At 41.0% G+C, this 22,010-nt stretch overlaps 1 protein-coding gene across 1 annotated transcript; it reads left to right on the forward strand.

The window, feature by feature from the left end:
- Nucleotides 1-112: 112 nt before the first annotated feature.
- nop16 (NOP16 nucleolar protein homolog (yeast)) lies at nucleotides 113-16,230 on the forward strand. The gene is made up of 5 exons (XM_073067614.1): nucleotides 113-317; nucleotides 9,374-9,482; nucleotides 14,528-14,588; nucleotides 14,892-14,998; nucleotides 15,817-16,230. Exons 1-5 carry the CDS (start codon nucleotides 211-213, stop codon nucleotides 15,955-15,957), a joined length of 525 nt encoding a protein of 174 aa, XP_072923715.1. The 5' UTR covers nucleotides 113-210; the 3' UTR covers nucleotides 15,958-16,230.
- Nucleotides 16,231-22,010: the final 5,780 nt, after the last annotated feature.

Below are 22,010 nucleotides of genomic sequence, written 5' to 3' on the forward strand. Positions count from 1 at the left end.
TAAAAAATAAAAATAACAGGAGGATTGTCGAAAATGTATTGCAATATGGAAGGAATAAGTCTTATTTGTGCTGGGATTGTTTCTACCTTTGCGGGAGGACGGCGCAGGTCGGTCGCAGGTCAAAGTTGAAAGGTGGGTCGGCCGCATTGTTGAGTGAGTGAGTGCGTAGGGTTTCTCCGCTGTTTGGCAAGGTGTGGAACTTGCTGCAGGATGCCGAAAGCCAAAGGTAAAACCAGGAGGAAGAAGTTCGACTACAAGGCGAATCGGAAAAAGCTAAAGAGGAGAATGGCGAAGAAGGCGGCCCCCCGGATCGAGTGGTGAGCGAGAGTGGCGGGCAACACGCGGTCCTTTAACATAAATCTTCTCATAAAACTAACTTTAAACAGAAACGTTCGATTGCCAGACGGAAAATAAAACGCGGCTGCTTTTGATTCCCTTAGTGTTCTGGGGCAGGCGGAGCCTTTACATAAGTGTACCATCTTCTGCGGTTCTGCCTTACCTTTGGAGTGGGGCAAGCGCGGGCATTATGTTAGATGAGTCTTAGTAAGGCGTGATTCTGAGTCTGTTGCGTGGCCGGTCTGTGAGGCAGTTCTCCGATCCGAAAATCAGTTCCCACTTGTTTATGAGGGAGACTTTGTAAGACCAGTTAGGGTGGGAATAGCTTTGTGGTCTTTGATTACAATTCCTAGGTCAACACTAACTGATCCCCTCCCTAATATTTGTGGTGTTTAGAATCTAATTGGTTCTCTGAGCCATTTCACAGGAAGCATAAGGGTCAGCTCCACGGGTGCTCTCTCAAGTAACATATGAACTCAATACTGTACCATAAAATGCAACAGCACAACACAGGACCAGGTCCTTTGGCCTATGATGTCTATGCCAAACATGATGCCAGTGTATCTGCCTGCGTATGGTCTAAATATGTAAATTCCCTGTCAGTTCATCTTCTTATCTAAATGCTTTTAAACTTTACTTTCATATCTGCTTCCAGTGCTTGACAGTGTGTTCAGGGGACCTATCACTCCCTGCGTAAAAGAAAATCTTGCCATGGAAATTCCCTTTAAACTCCCCCCCCCCCCCCTCACTATAAGCTATGCCCTCTAGTATTGGCATTTCCAACCTAGGTAAAAGACTCCTGACTTCTCAATGGATTGTCACATTGCCGTGGTGGAGAAGCTTGTGTGGTCCTGAGATCCCGAGAATGATGACGTCTGGAGCTATGCTTCTGGTAGGGTCACCCATGGCGGTAAGGTCGAGGGTGAGGTCCCTGACAACGAACAGTCCAACCAAGACCTCAACGATGGAACAGGTGGACGAAGTTACATTGAACTCAACGGCTGTGAACGCGGATGGAGGCTGCAACAAATCCATCAGCTCCAATCGTCGTGGTTTCCATGCTATTGGAATCAGTTGGTTGATTTGTGAAGTATCGTGTGCTTCTTGGAGTGCAATCAAGTACATGTTAAACAAATACATGCACAGGCGTCTTTGCTCTGTGGAAATGGAATGAGGACCATCATCCTCAACTTCGAGGGATAGCCACGACAACGACGAAAAGACTGTGATTATCAACTCTATCTATGATTTATATAATTTGATTATGTTGTCCCTCAGTTCCTGACACTCTAGTGAAAATGTCCAAATTTGTCCAACTTGGTAGTTTTGAGGAAGCAGAAAGGCTACAGAAGGACTTCAAGAGAGATTAGGAGAATGGGCAAAGAAGTGGTAGATGGCATACAGTGTCAGTAAGTGTATGAGTATGCAATTTGGTAGAAGAAATAAAAAGTATACACTACTTTCTAAATGGTGAGAAAATTCAAAAAGCTGTGGTGCAAAGGGTCTTGGGAGTCCTTGAGCTGGATTCCCCAAAGGTTAATTTGCAAATTGAATCGGTGGTGAAGAAGGCAAATGCAAAGTTAGCATTTATTTCAAGAGGATGAGAATATAAAAGTAAGGATGTAATATTGAGGTTTTAGAAGGCACTGGTGAGGCCTTTCTTGGAGTATTGTGAGCAGTTTTGGGCCCCTTATGTAAGAAAGGATGTGCTGACATTGGAGAGGATTCTAAGAAGGTTTACAAAAATGATTCTTAAGATTGAAAGACTTGTGTGAGGAGCATTTGACAGCTCTGGGCCTGTACTCACTAGAATTCAGAAGAATGTGGGGGGATCTCATTGAAAGCTATTGAATTTTGAAAGACCGTGATAGTTTATGGGGAGAGCATGTTTCCTATGGTGGGGGAGTCTAAGACTAGAGGACACCACCTCAGAATAGAGGGACGTCCATTTAGAACAGTGATGAGGAATTTCTTTAGCCAGAGTGGTGAATCTGTGGAATTCGTTGCCACGGGACCTCTGTGGAATTCATTGTCATAGGGTGTCTGTGGAGGCCAAGTCTTTATGTTTAAGGCAGATGTTGATAGATTCTTGATTAGTCAGGGCATGAAGCGATATGGGAGAATGCAGGAGATTGGGATTGAGAGGGAAATGGATCAGTCATGATGAAATGGTAGAGCAGACTTGATGGGCCAAATGGCCTAATTCTGCTCCAATATCTTATGGTCTTCTCTTTGTAACTAATACCCTCTGAGAGCATCTAGCAGCATCTGAGTGAACCTCTGCACTTCTTCAGAGCCAATTCTTTCCTGTAATGTGGTGACCAGAACTGCACGCACTACTCCTGATCAAAGTTTTGTACAGCTGCAACATGATTTTCTGACTGTTATACTGAACTCCTTGATAGATGAAGGCAAGCATGATGTACACTTCTATACCATCCTATCTGTTTTGTATTGCTGCTTTCAGAGAACTATGGACTTGCATCCTGCGATTGCTCCTAAGGGTCCTGTCATTTACTATGTACATGTTGAACATTTAACTCGTTTCTTTGAATTGTTACCCAGGCCTTTAGATTATATGTCTGATAATTAAATCATTGTGATCACATTAAAATTTATAGATTAGTTTTGAGTTATTTATAGTGGTTTGATGTGCGAATGATCCTGTTGTTTGTATTTTGGTGTGCTTTTGTGTGATACAACAAACTGCAAATCTGAATTCTTGAAGTGTTGTAAGTTCCATTTTTCCCAGCTGAGTTTACTGCGGGTTTCACAAGACAATTAGTGAGGTAATGAAGATTTTTTATCATTTAGTTTTCTCTGAGAAATATGAGGGGTGATTGATAAGTTCATGGCCTAAGGTAGAAGGACAGACAGACAGACATGCTTATTGATTCCAAGGGAAATTGGGTTTTGTTACAGCCACACCAACCAAGAATAGTGAAAGTCAATTTTAGAAAACGTAGCACATTTATTTTTCAACATAGTCCCCTCCTACATTTACACACTTAGTCCAGCGGTCGTGGAGCATATGGATCTTGGACCTCTAGAAAGTGTCCACATATGGGTGATTGATAAATTCATGGCCTAAGGTAGAAAGAGATGAGTTATACAGCTCCCTTTAGATGCACATGCAGTTCAAATCTTTGAGTGATTATGCAGAAAGTTTGAAGTTAATAACTCATCAGTTAATGACTCATCAGGGTGATTGATAAGTTTGTGGCCTAAGGTAAAAAGAGATGAGTTATTAAGCTTCAAACTTTCTGCATAATCACTCAAAGAGTTGATCTGCATGTGCATGTAATGAGAGCTGTATAACTCATCTCCTACAAACTTATCAATCAGTGGTCTGTGGACACTTTCTGAAGGTCCAAGGTCCGTATGCTCCACAATTTTAGAGGTTTTCTAAAATTGACTCCTTCTACCTAGGCCACAAACATATCAATCACCCCTCATAAAGGAAAATGTTTGATTTGGTGAGCTATATGAGTACTTGAAACTAGTCACTATTTTGGCAGTTGATACCTGCAGCTTGTTTAAATCAAAGCAACCTGAGTAATTGCACTCCTTTAAATAGGAACTAAAGAAAGGCAGAGAGCTGCAGCAATCACCGTACAGTGTCTTTTCCATCCAAGACAAAGTCATGGAGTGAGTGGAGCACCCTCATTTAGCTGAATGCAGAAATGTGTCTTCATGGTTATACTTGCTTCATGATCACATTCAAGCCATGGTCTTTATCGTGAAGTCTACAATACAACCAGTATCCATGTAGACTGCTGTTAAGCAAGGTTGCATAATTGAGAAAATTTTTGGGACGATCTTTAATGCCATAAGCTGTATATTTCCTCCCACAAGCTTCCTACTAAATGCAACTAATTTACAGCACTAATGGGAAACTGTTCAAACTGCGTTGTCTCCACTGGAGCTCCAAGGTCACACCTACCTCAGTAGTCAGGTTACAGTACCCAGATGATGCCAGTGTACATACCTATCCAGAGGTGAACAGGAAGGTCAACCTAGTGCTCAGCATCCATAAACAAGTCCTCAACTAATCTAACCCTGTTGTATACCACCATTTCTCCATCAAAGTCCACATATTGAGACCTGTGGGGGCAAATGGACCACCAGCCTGACTCTGATTGCCATCACTGGTAGTGAGAAAATATAGCATTTGGTCAACTGACTTTAAACCTGGCAAAATGCTTGTGGTTTCTTGGGCAGCTATGATCAGAGATTGCATCGATCTACAGTAGGCACTTTGTACTTGAGAGATATGACCCGTGTTTGTTTTTGCAAAATCCTCTAATCCCAATGGAAGGAAAAGCAAGCTGACATTCCCAGCATTGATGATCTAATTGTGCTTGGTTGGCTATATTGGGCAGGCTATATCCTTTATGAGCTCTTAAAACAAAAATTCATTTCAGAATTCAATGAAGTGTACATCAGATGGACAGAAGGTATGTTTTCTCAAAGCTTCTTTGGATAGAGGTATGGGGGGGGGGGGCGTAGGGGCAAACAATTTCACAGCAGACTACCAAGAATTAAGGAGAAGCATTCAGGATGGCACTGAGAACTGAGAACACCATGCATTGAGAGCACACATAAACCCTGTGTAGACAGCAGAGTGCATTGCTCACAAACTACCTTAACATGTGGTGGCACCTACCCCACTTGTAGTAAAGGCTACAGAATATAAATTGGCATCTGCAGTCTTCTCAGGTCCATGGAACAGGAGTAGAAACGAGTCACCCTTAACAGACTTAAGGTGTCTGGAATGGGGAACTGTGGTGCAATGGGACTGGGAAGCAAACTTGCATTTATGTAGCTCTAAATGCAATCTTTGATAAGTTCTTTCTAGCTAATGCAGCACCTGGTATCACTAAACACAAATTTAAAACAAACCCTGAAATGTAGAACTATATAAGCACAAGAACAGGGCCCTCCAGTCCATGATGTTGCACCAGACTAATTAAGATAATGAAGCCTGATTATGCTCATTCCTTGCGCTGGCATGTGGTTCATATATCTCCTTTCTCTGCATTTCCATGTGCCTGTAACACCGATTGTACTTTTTTTCGATAGATGCTGCCTGGCCTGCTAAGTTCCTCCAGCATTTTGTGTGTGTTGCTTGAATTTCCAGTAACTGCAGATTTTCTCCTGTTTTGTGATTAGTTTGTCTAACCTCTTTATTACACATGTTGGCATCCTGGTAAACTTCTGCACCCTCTCCACCACCTAGATAGATAGGTACTGTATTGATCTGTGGGAAATTACAGTGTCACAGTAGCATTATAAGTGCACAGATATAAATATTAGAAGAGAAGTAGAAAGAATAAAAAAAATAAGTTACAACAAACAATCTAATGGGAGGAGTCATCACTTCCCTGGCTATAGGTTGACTCATTATAAAACATAATGGCTGAGGTTAAGAATGACCTCGTATAGCGCTCTTTGGAGCAGCGTATTGTCTTAAGGCTGATTTATACTCGTGCGTTGCATGTACACTGTAGGTACCGCGTACCCTACGCCATACCTACATCGTAGGGTGACGTGCCCCTCCCTCAAAAAGTAACTCAAACGTCACAGCGACGCAGACCGCAACACGAGGAAATCTGCAGATGCTGGAAATTCAAGCAACACACACAAAATGCTGGTGGAACGCAGCAGGCCAGGCAGCATCTTTAGGGAAAAGCACTGTCGACGTTTTGGGCCGAGACCCTTCATCAGGACTAACTGAAAGGAAAGATAGTAAGAGATTTGAAAGTAGGAGGGGGAGGGGGAAATGCGAAATGATAGAAGACCGGAGGGGGTGGGGTGAAGCTGAGAGTTGGAAACGTGATTGGCAAAAGGGATACAGAGCTGGAGAAGGGAAAGGATCATGGGACGGGAGGCATCGGGAGAAAGAAAGGGGGAGAGGAGCACCAGAGGGAGATGAAGAACAGGCAGAGTGATGGGCAGAGAGAGAGAAAAAAAAGAGGGCGGGAACTAAATATATCAGGGATGGGGTAAGAAGGGGAGGAGGGGCATTAACGGAAGTTAGTGTTCACGCCATCAGGTTGGAGGCTACCCAGCCAGTATATAAGGTGTTGTTCCTCCAACCTGAGTGTGGATTCATCTTGACAGTAGAGGAGGCCATGGATAGACATATCAGAATGGGAATGGGACGTGGAATTAAAATGTGTGGCCATTGGGAGATCCTGCTTTCTCTGGCGGACCGAGCATAGGTGTTCAGCAAAACGGTCTCCCAGTCTGCGTCAGGTCTCACCAATATATAAAAGACCACACCGGGAGCACCAGTCGCAGTATACCACACCGGCCTGCTCACAGGTGAAGTGTCGCCTCACCTGGAAGGACTGTGTGGGGCCCTGAATGGTGGTGAGGGAGGAAGTGTAAGGGCAGGTGTAGCACTTGTTCCGCTTACAAGGATAAGTGCCAGGAGGGAGATTGGTGGGAAGGGATGGTGGGGACGAATGGACAAGGGAGTCACGTAGGGAGCGATCCCTGCGGAAAGCAGAGGTGGGGGGAGGGAAAGATGTGCTTGGTAGTGGGATCCCATTGGAGGTGGCGGAAGTTATAGAGAATTATACGTTGGACCTGGAGGGTGGTGGGAAGGGATGGTGTGAACGAATGGACAAGGGAGTCGCGTAGGGAGCGATCCCTGCGGAAAGCAGAAGTGGGGGGAGGGAAAGGTGCTTGGTAGTGGGATCCCATTGGAGGTGGCGGAAGTAATAGAGAATTATACGTTGGACCTGGAGGGTGGTGGGGTGGTAGGTGAAGACAAGGGGAACCCTTATCCCTGAAATATTTAGTTTTTCTCCCCCTCTTTTTCTCTCTCTCTGCCCATCACTCTGCCTGTTCTTCATCTCCCTCTGGTGCTCCCCTCCCCCTTTCTTTCACCCTAGCCCTCCCGTCCCATGATCCTTTCCCTTCTCCAGCTCTATCCCTTTTGCCAATCACCTTTCCGGCTCTCAGTTCACCCCACCCCCTCCGGTCTTCTATCATTTCGCATTTCCCCTTCCCCCCTCCTTACTTTCAAATCTCTTACTATCTTTCCTTTCAGTTAGTGCTGACGAAGGGTCTCGGCCCGAAACGTCGACAGCGCTTCTCCCTATAGATGCTGCCTGGACTGCTGTGTTCTACCAGCATTTTGTGTGTGTTGCAGACCGCAACAACTGTGATTGGTCCACTTGGTAGCATCGCATTTCCTCCTACGCAGTTCCGGTTGCTTCTTGTCCGCCATGTCTGTACATCGATGCGAAATAGATGAACCAAATCGTCAAATCTACCTGCCGACATGTGAAAATGTTTGAAATGCATTTCCTTGGCCATGTCTCTCACGAAGAAACTCAACACAGTAGCACAGAAACCCCACCACCAACTAGCGTTTTGGCTCACACCAACGCATGCTTGCTATGGCGTAGAGCGACGCAGAGGTGAAAATCAGGGCTAGGGTGTAGCCCATACGCACAAGTATAAATCAGCCTTTAGTCTATTACTAAAAGTGCTTCTCTGTTCAGTCAAGGTGGCATGCAGAGGGTGAGAAACATTGTTCAGAATTGCCATGATTTGCCTTGGGGTCCTTTGTTCTACCACAGCCTCCAGTGTGTCCAGTTTAATTCCTATAACAGAGCCAGCCAGTCTAATCCGCTTACTGAGCCTTTTGTCATTACCCTCATTGATGCCATTGCCCCAGCACACCACTGCATAGAATATTGTACTGGTGACAGTAGACTGGTAGATCATGTGAAGGAGAGGCCTGTATGCTCCAAAGGACCTCAGTCTCCTCAGGAAGTAGAGGCGACTCTGGCCTTTCTTGTCCACGGCCTCTTTGTTGGTGCTCCAGTCAAGTCCATCATCCAGGTTCACCCCCAGGTCCTCACTACATCCATGTCCTCACTATCAATAGTAACAGGGAGCAGTGCAGGCTTAGTATTCCTAAAGTCTATCACCATCTCCTTTTGTCTTACTACTATTGAGCTACAGTTGATTCTACTTGCACCATTTGACAAAGTCCTCCACCAGGGCCTTGTATTCTTCCTCCCGTCCTCTGTTTGTACACCCAGCTATTGCTGAGTCATCAGAGAATTTCTGCAGATGACATAAGTCAGTGTTGTGTCTAAAATGCAAGGTATACAGGTGTGAGCAGGAAGGGAACCAGTACAGTCCCTTGTGGGGCCCCAGTGCTGCTTATAGCCATGTCTGATACACAGCGCTGAAGGTGCACAAACTGGTTTGCCAGTCAGGTAGTCCATTATTCAGGATAATGGGGCAACTCATACTAAACTGTAAATTAATCCACTTTTTTTTTTGGTTCCTTGCAGTTGCTTGTCTTCCAGTGAATGAAGGTGGTGTTGGTGTGGGTCATTTAAGTGATACGTTTTTCCCAGAGTAGTTGTTGCAACTGAGTGCTCCAGTGCTGGACTCCACAAGGAAACCAACATTGGAGTGCATTTCAGAAAAGACGGTTGAAGCGTGTCTAGCAGATTCTGCTCTATTGTGTTTGTATGTGCATTGTAAAAAAACCATTTCTCTGAAAAGTTTGAACTGTTGAATGTAACAATTTCAGATTGCGGTAGTGTTCCTCAGCACCTCTTCTGGTACACCCGCCCATCGGTTTCATTTGCATGTTTTACTTTTGTGTGATAATTTTCAGCCTGCAGTTGCCCTCCCTCTATTATTCCCATTTTATTTTTCATATTGAGTTAATTTTTAAGCTCTGATTTCAAGTGCTAATGAACATTCCTTTGTCTGTAACAGAGATTAATAGATCCTACTGAGCATGTCCAGCACCTTGTTTCTTTTGTTTCTCCTTGATAATTTTGATTTTTTTTGTAATTGATCTTTTAAATTGATAAGTTGGAGCAGGGTTCTTAAGTTTGAAAATGTTTTAAATATAAAATGTTTTGTAGCAAGATTTTGCAAAGGAGTATCACTTATTCCTCTCATAATCTAGAATTATAAGTAATATTATAGAATAAGTTTGAAAGTAAGTTTAACTGAGTGATAATGTTTAAATAATCCTAATTGTATTTTAAAGTGCACAAATAAGAAATGCGTGGAACAACAGAAAATCAGTTGCTCAAAATCTGGCTGAAATGGGTTTGGCGTGTGATCCAAATCGCACACTTCCTATTAAGAAAACTAAGGTATGTGTTTCTGTTCTTTCCAAAATATTATTTATTATGTTGTAATATTTAATAGAACAGTATGGAATAGCAACAGGCCCTTTGGCCCATAGTTTTAACTAAACTAATAGTAATCAAATGGCCAACTAAACTGAATCCTTCTACCTATACAAAATGTGTATATCGTTCCATTTCCTGCACTTTAAATGCCTCTGTCATGTTCACCTTACTGCCGTTCCAGGCACCCACTTTTTTTTTAAAAAGAGTTTGCTCCACATATCTTCTTTCAACTTAATTGCCTCTCACCTTAAATGCATGCACTCTCAGATGTGCAAAAGCTACAGACTAAGGATAATGTTCCAGGATGCCCCGATTACGTGACTTGCATTGGTTTGTCACAAATTATTTCATACATTCATCAGTTTATATTGTTCATAAAATCTGATTATTAAAGTACACTTGAAACTTACCTATATACAGTGGCATGCAAAGGTTTGGGCACCCCTGGTCAAAATTTCTGTTACTGTGAATAGTTAAGTGAGTAGAAGATGAACTGATCTCCAAAAGTCTTAAAGATGAAACATTCTTTTCAACATTTTAGGCAAGATTAGTGTATTATTTTTATTTTGTGCGATTTTAGAGGGAAAAAAAGGAAAGGAGCACCATGCAAAAGTTTGGGCACCCCAAAAGATTTGAGCTCTCAGATAACTTTTACCGAGGTCTCAGACCTTAATTAGCTTGTAAGAGCTATGGCTTGTTTACAATCATCATTATGGAAGGCCAGGTGATGGAAATTTCAAAGCTTTATAAATACCCTGACTCCTCAAACCTTGTCCCAACAATCAGCAGCCATGGGCTCCTCTAAGCAGCTGCCTAGCACTCTGAAAATTAAAATAAATGATGCCCACAAAGCAGAAGGCTATAAGAAGATAGCAAAGCGTTTTCAGGTAGCCGTTTCCTCAGTTCGTTACGTAATTAAATGGCAGTTAACAGGAACGGTGGAGGTCAAGTTGAGGTCTGGAAGACCAGGAAAATTTTCCGAGAGAACTGCTCGTAGGATTGCTAGATAGGCAAATCAAAACCTCCGTTTGACTGCAAAAGACCTTCAGGAAGATTTAGCAGACTCTGGAGTGGTGGTGCACTGTTCTACTGTGCAGCGACACCTGCACAACAATTACCTTCATGGAAGAGTCATCAGAAGAAAACCTTTCCTGCGTCCTCACCACAAAATTCAGCATCAGAAGTTTGCAAAGGAACATCTAAACAAGGCAGATGCATTTTGGAAACAAGTCCTGTGGACTGATGAAGTTAAAATAGAACTTTTTGGCCGCAATGAGCAAAGGTATGTTTGGAGAAAAAAAGTACAGTATTTCATGAAAAGAACACCTCTCCAACTGTTAAGCATGGGGGTGGAATGATCATACTTTCGGCTTGTGTTGTAGCCAGTGGCACAAGGAACATTTCACTGGTAGATGGAAGAATGAATTCAAATAAATACCAGAAAATTCTGGAACAAAACATCACACCGTCTGTTTAAAGAAAAAAGCTGAAGGTGAGAAGAGGATGGCTTCTACAACAAGATAATGATCCTAAACACACCTCAAAATCTACAATGGACTACCTCAAGAAGTGCAAGCTGAAGGTTTTGCCATGGCCCTCACAGTCCCCCGACCGAAACATCATTGAAAATCTGTGGATAGACCTCAAAAGAGCAGTGCATGCAAGATGGCCCAAGAATCTCACAGAGCTAGAAGCCTTTTGCAAGGAAGAATGGGTGAAAATCCCTCAAACAAGAACTGAAAGACTCTTAGCTGGCTACAGAAAGCATTTACAAGCTGTGATACTTGCTAAAAGGGGTGTTACTAAGTACTGACCATGCAGGGTGCCCAAACTTTTGCTACGGGCCCTTTTCCTTTTTTGTTATTTTGAAACTGTAAAAGATGGAAATAAAAAAGTAATCTGGCTTAAAATATTGAAGAAATGTGCCCTCTTTAACTTTATGCCTTTTAGAAATAGGTCTTTTACTCGCTTACCTATTCACAATAACAGAAATTTTGACCGGAGTGCCCAAACTTTTGCATACCACTGTATAAATGACAACATAAATCAAGTAAAAACTGTTTCTTTTGATTAACTGGAAAGTAGAGAGGATATTGAAATTTTAAAATACTGACAGCATCTTATCACAGAATTATATCAAAGATGTGTTTGTTAAGAATTATCAGTTGGCTAACTCAATACTTGCATCCTAATGGCAATGGTACTCTCAGGAATTTTTGGCCGTGTATTGATAATATGCAACTGGATTTTGCGTATAATTTGGATATAAAGTTCTGTAATGGTGAAGTAAGAATGCTAAGTTACTACTTGAAGATGGTGGACTAGCAGGATAGATCTGATAGGGTGTATCTGAATTCAAATTGCACTGATGCCAAATGACCCGACAGTCTTGACTTGAATGACAAACTTAAGTGTTGTGGGTTCTTAAGTTTGAAAATGTTTTAAATACAAAATGTTTCGTAGCAAGATTTTGCAAAGGAGTATCACTTATTCCTCTCATAATCTAGAATTATGAGTAATGTTCTAGAATAAGTTTGAAAGGAAGTTTAACTGAGTGATAATGTTTAAATAATCCTAGTTGTGTTTTAAAGTGCACAAATAAGAAATGTGTGGAACAACAGGAAATCAGTTGCTCAAAATCTGGCTGAAATGGGTTTGGCGTGTGATCCAAACAGATGGGTTGAACTTTGGCTTTGACATTTCAATGCTGCTACTTCTGATAGTAATTAACCTCTTTACCTGTAGTTGTGATCGATTATGCATGATTCAAATAATAATTTGTTTAAATTGCCCTTTAAGTACTTTAAAGAAATTTGGTACTGGTAATGCCATTGGAAATTCGGGGCAAGTGCATTGAAAATTAGGGGGAAGTGTTTTCCTCCATTTAGGTCATTCTGGCACAACAATATATATTGACCATCTCAAACTAACATGCACTGAATTAAGTATAGTAGAATTGAGTTCAGTATAGTTTGAATGAAAGATTAATTTTATCAGGTGTTTAAGTAATTTATAAGTTTATTGGTATGAAAACTAATTCTTCTAGTGGGAGTTCCAGAATAGGAAAACATAATCTGGAAATTACAATCATACATGCCTTCCAATTTTAAAAATGCAGTATTATGTAGAAAATAGCAGATCACTTGAATGAATCTAGCAATGGAGTATTCCTGGTATTAAATTTCAAATTATAGAATTAAGCACAGCTGTGAGTTATATGGGTCCTAGAAATTTTTTATGAATGACTGGCATAGTGTCTCATCAACTTAGACTGGTCACAGTGTCAACTCCCTAGTACCAAACACTGCAGAGGATTGCTGCAGGTTCATTGACTTTACTAAGATAAAGTTCAAAGCAGTTAGCCCTTTCTCTTCTTTGAGCACAAATGCACTTGAACCTTCAAAATGATCTCTTGGTGAAATACCATATACTGAGGTCATCAACAACTCTATATTTGGAATTGTTGTTACGGTCGTATGTTAGTCAGGGTCAACATGGATGTTGCATCCCGGCAGTCTATGTGCAGGCCAGGGCAGTATGATATGGAAAGCAAGCTGTTACACACATAGGAGGCTTTCCCTCTCCATGCAGTTGAAAAATCCAAAGCAGTGGCAGAGACTCATACAGTTTGGCACCAACAACATCACAAGAGTTGCTAGCCGGCATTTAACTCAATGTAGGACTGCGTTAAGGACTCCAGCTCCAGATCAGTCCTATGGGTTTACTCCCAAAGCCTTCCCCATAAGAGGGTATAGCCACAGGATAGTGGAGGTTTGAGATCAGAGTTTTGCTTCTCCTAGATGTGCTGCCAACCATGGTTGATGAGTCCAATCTGCCCAAAGCAACTGCCTTTGCCCCTTCTCCTGACAATAGGAATGGTTCCACCGGGCTTAGTAGCTAAGCTGCACGCGAAGTCCAGGAGCTGGACTTAGTTGTCAGAGGCTATTTGAGATGCGTGCCATTGGGGGTATTTAATAGGTAGTGGGAGCTTATCCCCACTACTTCCCGCAGCTATGACAACCTTAAGGAACCTTTTGGTTTTTTGGAATTGTATCTACAAAAATGTGTAGTCTTGGGCTGGAAGGCATGAAATGTATCTGGCAGTTTCTGGCACTTTAGTTAAAGCATGCGCAAGGAGTGAAGTGCTTGTCCTGCAGCTTTGGAGAAAGACTGTAAAGAAGCATATGTTCTGAAATTCATATATATCTCACTGGATGCTTCAACCAAAACCAAAGTACTCAATGTGTGAGTGCTGAAGATGGAATAAAAGAAGAATGGCTTCCATAAAGAACTTTGAGTGGGGAATCACTCTTGCTTCTCAGCACTTCCTGCCAAATTGGCGGAGTAGCTATGTGATGTGTTTGTTAAAAAAAACCCAACAACAACAACTTTGAACAGCAGCTAAGTTTACTGGAGGCCTGCATACTTCCCTACAGTTCTGTATAACTAAACTGTCAGTTACTTTTCTTTCTCTTAAAATATTCAAAATTGCACAAAATAGCATGTCTGCTTCCAATACTGAGGAGAATCATCCAAATAATTCCCTTCCTCCCAAACTTCATGATCTGTTTTGCAATGTTTATGATTTGTGGAGTTATTCCAGCTATACTAAAGCTTAACGAAATATTCAGTGAATGGCGATAACATGGAGTGTTGCTGTTTTCATATAGTGGGATTATTTTCCTTCAGTTGGTTAGTTCAGATATTTGGTCTGAAAAAGGATCTAGTGCTTTCCCACTGTGTATGACAAGTGTGTATGTATATTTGGTCTGTTACACGGCATCTTGCAATGCTCATTAGCATACAGTGTGTGGTAGGCAATAAGTGGGTTGACATTGAAAACACACTGGTAAAATAGGTTTCAACAAAACCTTTTTGCACTATTTCTTTACCTCAATTTGGAGGGGATAGAATCCTAGCAGAAGGGTGTGACAAGTATTTATCTTGAGTTAGTATTTTGCTATAAGTGATTTATAACAAAATTTAAACTATAATTTCTTTTACAGAAAATGGAAGTGGCCTCAACAGATGGAAAGCAAGTTGTAGTTAAGCCATATGTCATTAATGGTTTGTATCATTATCAGAACTTTTATTCTTGGATATCCTCAATTTTGAATTATCAACAATATAATCTTTAACTTTGTATGTCTTGTACAAGTTGTTGAAGATGAATTGGTGTGGAATTTGGTGTATGGATTAGCAGAGGGCAAGACTAAAATTAAACATTGTTACTTTGGTATTGGAATTCATGCTAAATTCAGTAAATGTTGCTTTGTTAGTCACTTGTAATCAAGCAAGATTATTTGCCCATATGTATAAATATGAAGTAATTGTAAAGTACAACATGTAACACACTTTTCCTCACTACAGAGCTAGAGGCAGAGGCAAGCCTCCCAGAAGTGACCAAGTCCACTCTTTCCAAAGAATTCATTGACTATGTACGGCATATGATTGAGAACTACAAGGATAATTACAAGGTATAGTACTTAAGGAAGAAGTATTCTGACAGGCAGGGCTCAGATGGGTGGAATCAGCGGTAGTTATTTCAGCTCTTCTTCACTCTGGTGTTGAGAAGGTCTTTTAATGTTGGTAGTTGACAGCCAGTGGACCACTCGCAACCTGGACTTGGAGGGGGAGAAGGTGCCAGGAAGCCAAACATTGGCCAGGAAATATTGAGATATTTCCACTAGTGAGAGAATCTGGAATGGGATCCCACTTTTTAATTCAAATAAATTTCTGCCGAGTAGTTGTTTAAATCAAGCCAAACTATTTTTTTTTTGCAAGTAATAGGAGGATGCAACTTCAAATCAGCTTGCAATAGGCATTGGTTAAATTTGAAATTGCACTCCGATCTCCATGCTTGGAGAAAATGTTGCTGCAGCAACCAGAAATTTTGATTTGTTTTTAATAGCATGAGATGGGAAAGTAATAAATGCCAAATGTTAATGTGTTTTGGAGGGAAGAATCCTGTCGGGGAAAAGAGATTTTAAAAAAAAATATTTGGTAGGCTAGGGGAACGAAAGCGAGAATTTTCTCAATCTGAAGTATAAGATTGACCAGGTAATTCTTGAGGAATTGTAAGTCTAATCCTATCCTTGGTCGTGGGTAGGAATCAATTACACAATCCGTGCAGCTGTTAGATATTATTGAATCTATACCCTGGATCATTTTAATCTTTAACTTGGGGTCAGCAACTGACGCTTTAACTGGAACATACTAATGATTTGAATTATGACCTGGAGTCTGTTTTAAATGTAGAACCATTGAGCATATGCTTTACATTTTTCCCTCTTAGGCAATGGCAAGAGATGAGATGAACTATTACCAGGACACGCCACATCAGATCAGGAAAAAAATTGACTCTTACAAACGCTTTTATCCAAGTGAATATGCTGATTTGCTTGCTGCTGTACAGGATAAGATGGATGTCTCTTGAGACTGAATCAGTTGTGCTTTAACCCAGTCAAAATATTTTTCTGTTGTCCTTGGTTACCACTGAGTTTTGCTAAGGCACATATTAAAGTAAAATGACAATTATCGTAAGTATTGAAACCATCTTTAAATATCAATTCTAGAAATGAGTGATCTGACCTGTTGGACTTAATTAAGTTAAACATTTTTGGTTAAATTGTATTGCCATAAATTAACTATAACTGTTTTGATATTTCATGTTGTAAGCAAACTGAATAAAATGTATTTTAATAGTGAATAGGTAGTTTCTGCATTTGATTATTAAGGAGTTTTCCTTATGTTTTCATTGTTGGATCTGACTGTTTAATTGTCATTTTCTTTGCAGATTAACAATCAATTATCTGTTGGTATTTTAAGTAGCCTGTATATACCTAACCATTTAATATGCCCTTAGTGGCGATACAAAGTATAATTTCAAAGTAAATTTATTACCACAGTACATCTACAATCACTGTATACAACCCTGAGATTCATTTTCTTGTGGGCATGCTCAATAACTCCATAATAGAATAATAACCATAGTAGAATCAAGTGAAAGAACGCATCAACTTGGTCATTCCACAAGTGTGCGAAAGGCAACAAACTGTGCAAATACAAAAAAAAGAAATAATAATAATAAATTAATTAATGAAAATTCGAGAACAAGAGATGCAGAGTCCTTGAAGGTGAGTCCCTAGCTTGTGAGAACATTTCAGTGATGGGGCGAGAGAAGGTGTCACCTTTGTTTCAAGAGCCTGATGATTGAGGGGTAACACACACAAAATGCTGGAGGAACTCAGCAGGCCAGGCAGCATCTATGGGGAAAAAAAAGCACAGTTGGTGTTTTAGGCCGAAACCCTTCAGGAGGACTGAAGAAAAAAAACTGAGTAGATTTGAAAGGTGGGGTGTGGGGAAAGAGAAACACCAGGCGATAGGTGAAATGGAGGAGGAGAGATGAAGCAAAGAACTAGAAAATTGATTAGTGAAAGAGACAGAAGGCCATGAAAGAAATTTTTTTTTTAAAAGGGGGGGGAGCACCAGAGGGACGTGATGGGTGGGCAAAGAGGTAACATGAGGGAAAAGAAGATGGAAAATGGTGAAGATGGGGAGGGGGGAAGGCATTACTAGAAGTTCGAGAAATCGATGTTCATGTCATCAGGTTGGAGGCTGCCCAAACAGAATACGAGGTTCCTCCATCCTAAGTGTGGCCATATCAGGACAGTGGAGGAGGCCACGATTCCCTTCACCATTTCTCCATCCCCTTTTCCCTCTCTTATGTTATCTCCTTGCCCACCCATAGTGGGTCCTCTAGTGGACCACTATGGGTGGTCTTATGTTATCTCCTTGCCCACCCATAGTGGGTCCTCTCCTCTAGTGTTCCTCTGACCCCCCCCCCCCCACCCACATATTTTTATTTCTTCCATGGCCTTCTGTCTCTTTCACCAATCAACTTTCTAGCTCTTTGCTTCATCTCTCCTCCTCCAAGTTTCACCTATTGCCTGGTGTTACTCTCCGCTCCCCCCCCCCCCCCACCTATCAAATCTACTCCTCAGTTTTTTTTCTCTAGTCCTGCTGAAGGGTTTCGGCCTGAAATGTCGACTGTGCTTTTTTCCATAGATGTTGCTAGACCTGTTGAGTTCCTCCAGCATTTTGTGTGTGTTGCTCAGATTTCCAGCATCTGCAGGCTTTCTCTTGTTTGTGATTGAGGGGTAATAACTGTTCTTGATGGTGTGAGTCCTGAGGCTCCTGTACCACCTTCTTGCAACATGAACTAAGTATGTCCTGGTTGGTGGAAGTCCCTGATGATGGATGCTGTTTCATGTAGACATACTCAATGGTGGGGAGGGCTTTACCTGTGATGGACTGGGCCGTATCCACTACTTTTTGTAGGATTTTCTGGTCAAAGGCATTAATGCTTTCATACTAGGCTGTGATACAGCCAGTCAATATACTCTCCACTACACATCTGTACAAATTTGTCTTAAGTTTTGGATGTTGTGCCAAATCTACAGAAACTCCTAAGTAGAGGCACTGCCATGCTTCCTTCCTAATTGCATCTGTGTATTGGGTGCAGAACAGGTCCTCTGAAATGATAACATAAAGAAATTTAAAGTTGCTGACCCTCTCCACCTCTGATCCTTCAATGAGGATTGGCTTATGGACCTATGATTTCCTCCTCCTGAAGTTAACACTCTGCTGCTTGATCTTGCTGACATTGAGTAAGAGGAGGTTGTTGTGGCACCACTCAGCCAGATGTTCAATCTCCCTCCTATTTACTGATTTGTCACCACCTTTGATTCGACTTATGACAGTGGTATCATCAGCAAACTTGGATATGGCGTTGGAGCTGTGCTTGGCCACACATGTGAAACAGGTAGAGCAGAGGGCAAAGCACACAGCCTCATGCACCTGTACTGATGGAGATTGTGGAGAAGATATTGCTATCAATCAGAACTGACTGGTCTGCCAGAGAGAAATTGAGGATCCAATTGCACAGTAAGGTATTGAGGCCAAGGTCTTGAAGCTTATTGATTAGTTTTGAGGGGATGATGTGAATGCTGAGCTGTAGTCAATTTAAACAAAAAAAACCTTGATATGCCTTTACTGTTCAAATGTTACAGGCTGAGTGAAGAGCCAAGAGATGGCATCTGCTATGGATCTGTTGCACCAGCAGATTGGAGCGGATCCAAGTCGCTTCTCAGGCAAATGAGCTCTCAAAACACTTCATTACTGTGGATGTAAGTGCTACTGGACAATAGTCATTGAGGCAGTTTACCATGTTCTTCTTAGGCACTCGTATAAGTGTAGCCTTCTTGAAACACGCGGGCACCTCAGAATGCCAAAGCAGGAGGTTAAGGAGCTCCAGCCAGTTGATTAGCAAAGGTTTTTCATACATGGTGATATAACCTGTCTGTGCTGGATACTTCTTGTGGGTCCACCCTCCTGGAGGCTGCTCAGAGACTGAAATCACAGGATCATCAGGAGCTTTGGGAGTTCGTGTTGGTTCCTCCATGTTTTGACGGGCAAAGTGAGCATAGAAGGTATCGAGTTCATCTGGAAGCGAAGCCTTGTTGTGGCTTATGTTGCTTAATTTTACTTTACAAGAGGTGATAGCATTCAAACCCCGCCACAACTGTGGAGCATCATTAGTTAATTCAAGTTTAGTCCGGAATTGCCTGTAAGATGGCTTTCTGGAGATCATACTTCGACCTCTTGTGACCAAGAGCGTTACAACACCTGAATGCTTCTGATCTAGCTCTTTGGAGGATGCAGATCTCATGGTTCTTCTGGTGCTTCTGTTTGGGGAAAACCTGGAAGTATAATTCTGATAGCTTGGTTCTTTCATTAAGCGGCTAGTATTTTCTAATTGGATTATTCTTTATGGAATTTTCTTATCCTTTGGATTAAAATTAGCTGTTTTATGCGAGGCACCATCTTTAAATTCTCTTCAAGTAGTAAGGACCCCTGTCACTGTCCTATCCTTTTTCTTTTTGTTCAATCAATGCTTAATAAAACAATCCTGAAGCAACAAGTTTTTTTGCCTTGTTTCTGAATTCTAAAAGAACCTTGGATTTCAACACCAGAATCCAACAAAGTGTCTACCTGATACTTCCTAATGGTATAAAATAGCAAAAAATAATGGGAACAGAGGTAGGGTGAAAAAATGTCCTTATTTGCCCAAAGTTAAAATCATAAGCTGATACAGCAAACAACTTTGAATTACATCAAGAAACCTTATGAGAATAATCAAATTTCTCCCATTGTGCTCTGAGCTTTTGATAAAGGAAAATTGAAAGAACCTTGTTTATCAATATACTTAATCTAAAACCTGTTACCACAAGTGCAGAGATTTATTCAAAGGGAAGTCAGATCACCATGAGGAAGGCAGTATATGTTGAGTTTTTAAAAAAAATGTTTGTGTAGGGTATAAACACTGACAGTGATCCACAGTGTGTTTCTAGTCTATTGCATTTATTTGCAATATGGCCTTTTCTACATTGGAGAAACCAAAGGCAGATTGTGTGATCACTTCACAGAGCACCTGCACTGAGTCTGTAGGGCTGTGTACTAAGCCCCCTCCTTTACTCTCTGTATACCCATGACTGCTCCCACCCACAGCTCCAATCTGCTAATTAAATTTGCTGATGACACTACACTGATTGACCTAATCTCTAATAATAATGAGGCAGCCTACAGAGAGGAAGTCATCACCCTGACACAGTGGTGTCAAGAAAACAATGTCACAAGAACAAAGGAGCTGGTTGTGGACTACAGAGGAATGGAAACAGGCTAACCCCTTTAGACATAAAGGATCTGGGGTTGAGAGGGTGAACAGCTTTTAGTTCCTCAATAAACATCACCGAGAATCTTGCATGGTCTGCTCATACTGGCAGTGTGGTGAAATTCTAAGAACTTTCTATAGGGGCATGATTGAGAGCATCCTGACTGGCTGCTACACTGCCTGGTATGGGAACTGTACTTACCTCAATCATAGAACTCTGCAGAGAGTGATGGGGACAGCCCAGCGCATCTGTAGATGCGAACTTCCCACTATTCAGGACATTTACAGAGACAGGTGTGTAAAAAGGGCCAAAAGGATCATTGGAGACCCAAGTCACCCCAACCACAAACTTACAGCTGCTACCACCCGGGAAACGGTACCGCAGCATAAAAGCCAGGACCAACAGGCTCCGGGACAGCTTCTTCCACCAGGCCATCAGACTGATTAATTTATGCTGATGCAACTGTATCTCTATGTTATATTGACTGTCCTGTTGTACATGATATTTATTATAAAGTACTATAATTGCACATTACACATTTGAACGGAGACGTAACAAAGATTCTTACTCATGTATTTGAAGGATGTAAGTAATAAAGTCAATTCAATTCAATTGTGGGAAGCACTTTTGCTTCTCAAAACCAAGCAGAAAAGTGTACAACTATAGTATGTCTGAGCATTATAGCTTGGATTCAAGTAATTGATTTGAAGGTGCATACAGTAATTTAGAAACCAGCAGATATACAGAACCACTAGAACAACCTAACTTATATGAAAAAATTAGAATTGGAAAATTTGTATTTAATAAAGTGTAGTTTTATTTAATCATTTAGCAATATAAGAATTAAAGTAACAATTGTCTTTGAATAGCTAAAATAATTTTAGTACTGTAAATGAGTAGAAAAACTAAGAATAGAGTTTCTAAAACTAGTTTTATAATAAAAATCACAAAAGGGTTTATTGGGTTTAGCTTCAGAATGAAAATTAAGGTTTTCACCATGGACATTAAACTGTAAACAAGTTATAAATTTTGTTTCCATTTTTGATGAAGATTTGTATTTTCTCACCTCTGCAACAGTAGTTTTTGAGAATAAGAATTATTTTATACCTGACTGGACCAATTAACATTTTGATCCAACCACCCCTCCACTTCATCTGCCTGGAAATTCATAAAGAGCTCCTCTGCAGAGTCTTCAGCGTGTTTACCTTTGATTTGAATGAATATACCTCTGTATTTTTCCTGATTTCTGAAAAAGTGTATTTAGTTTACACCACTATCACCTAGCACCAGAACCTGCCACTGTTTATTGAATAAAGATGGCAGTTGAGAATTGTCAGTTATTGTCTCAGCTAAAATACGTTATAACAATTACAAAAAAAAAGTTCTTACTTTCGCCACCATGTTTGACAATTATGATGTATTGAATGCTGAAGTAGTTTTGAGATGCTTAATCTATGTTAACTTAATCTCCTATGTTAACGATTTTAAGTACAGACATTATTATGTAATTTTTTGCAGAGGCAAATTATTTATTTGGACCGTGTGTGGGAGAAGGAAATTATGAGAGATGCTGTTGGTAGGATTACAGTAGTTAATCAAAAATCCTACAGAACTATGAATTGATATCTGGTTAGACCTTAACATCACAGATACTTCCAGAGATCTTGCTTCCATCATCATTGGTATTAGTAGCAACAAGGAAAAGCTTTCTTTCATGTTTCATGTCCTGGACTTGAGGCTTTTTCTGAAGATCATA

The sequence above is a fragment of the Hemitrygon akajei genome, chromosome 15, assembly GCF_048418815.1.
Source record: "Hemitrygon akajei chromosome 15, sHemAka1.3, whole genome shotgun sequence".
Classification (NCBI taxonomy): Eukaryota; Metazoa; Chordata; class Chondrichthyes; order Myliobatiformes; family Dasyatidae; genus Hemitrygon; species Hemitrygon akajei.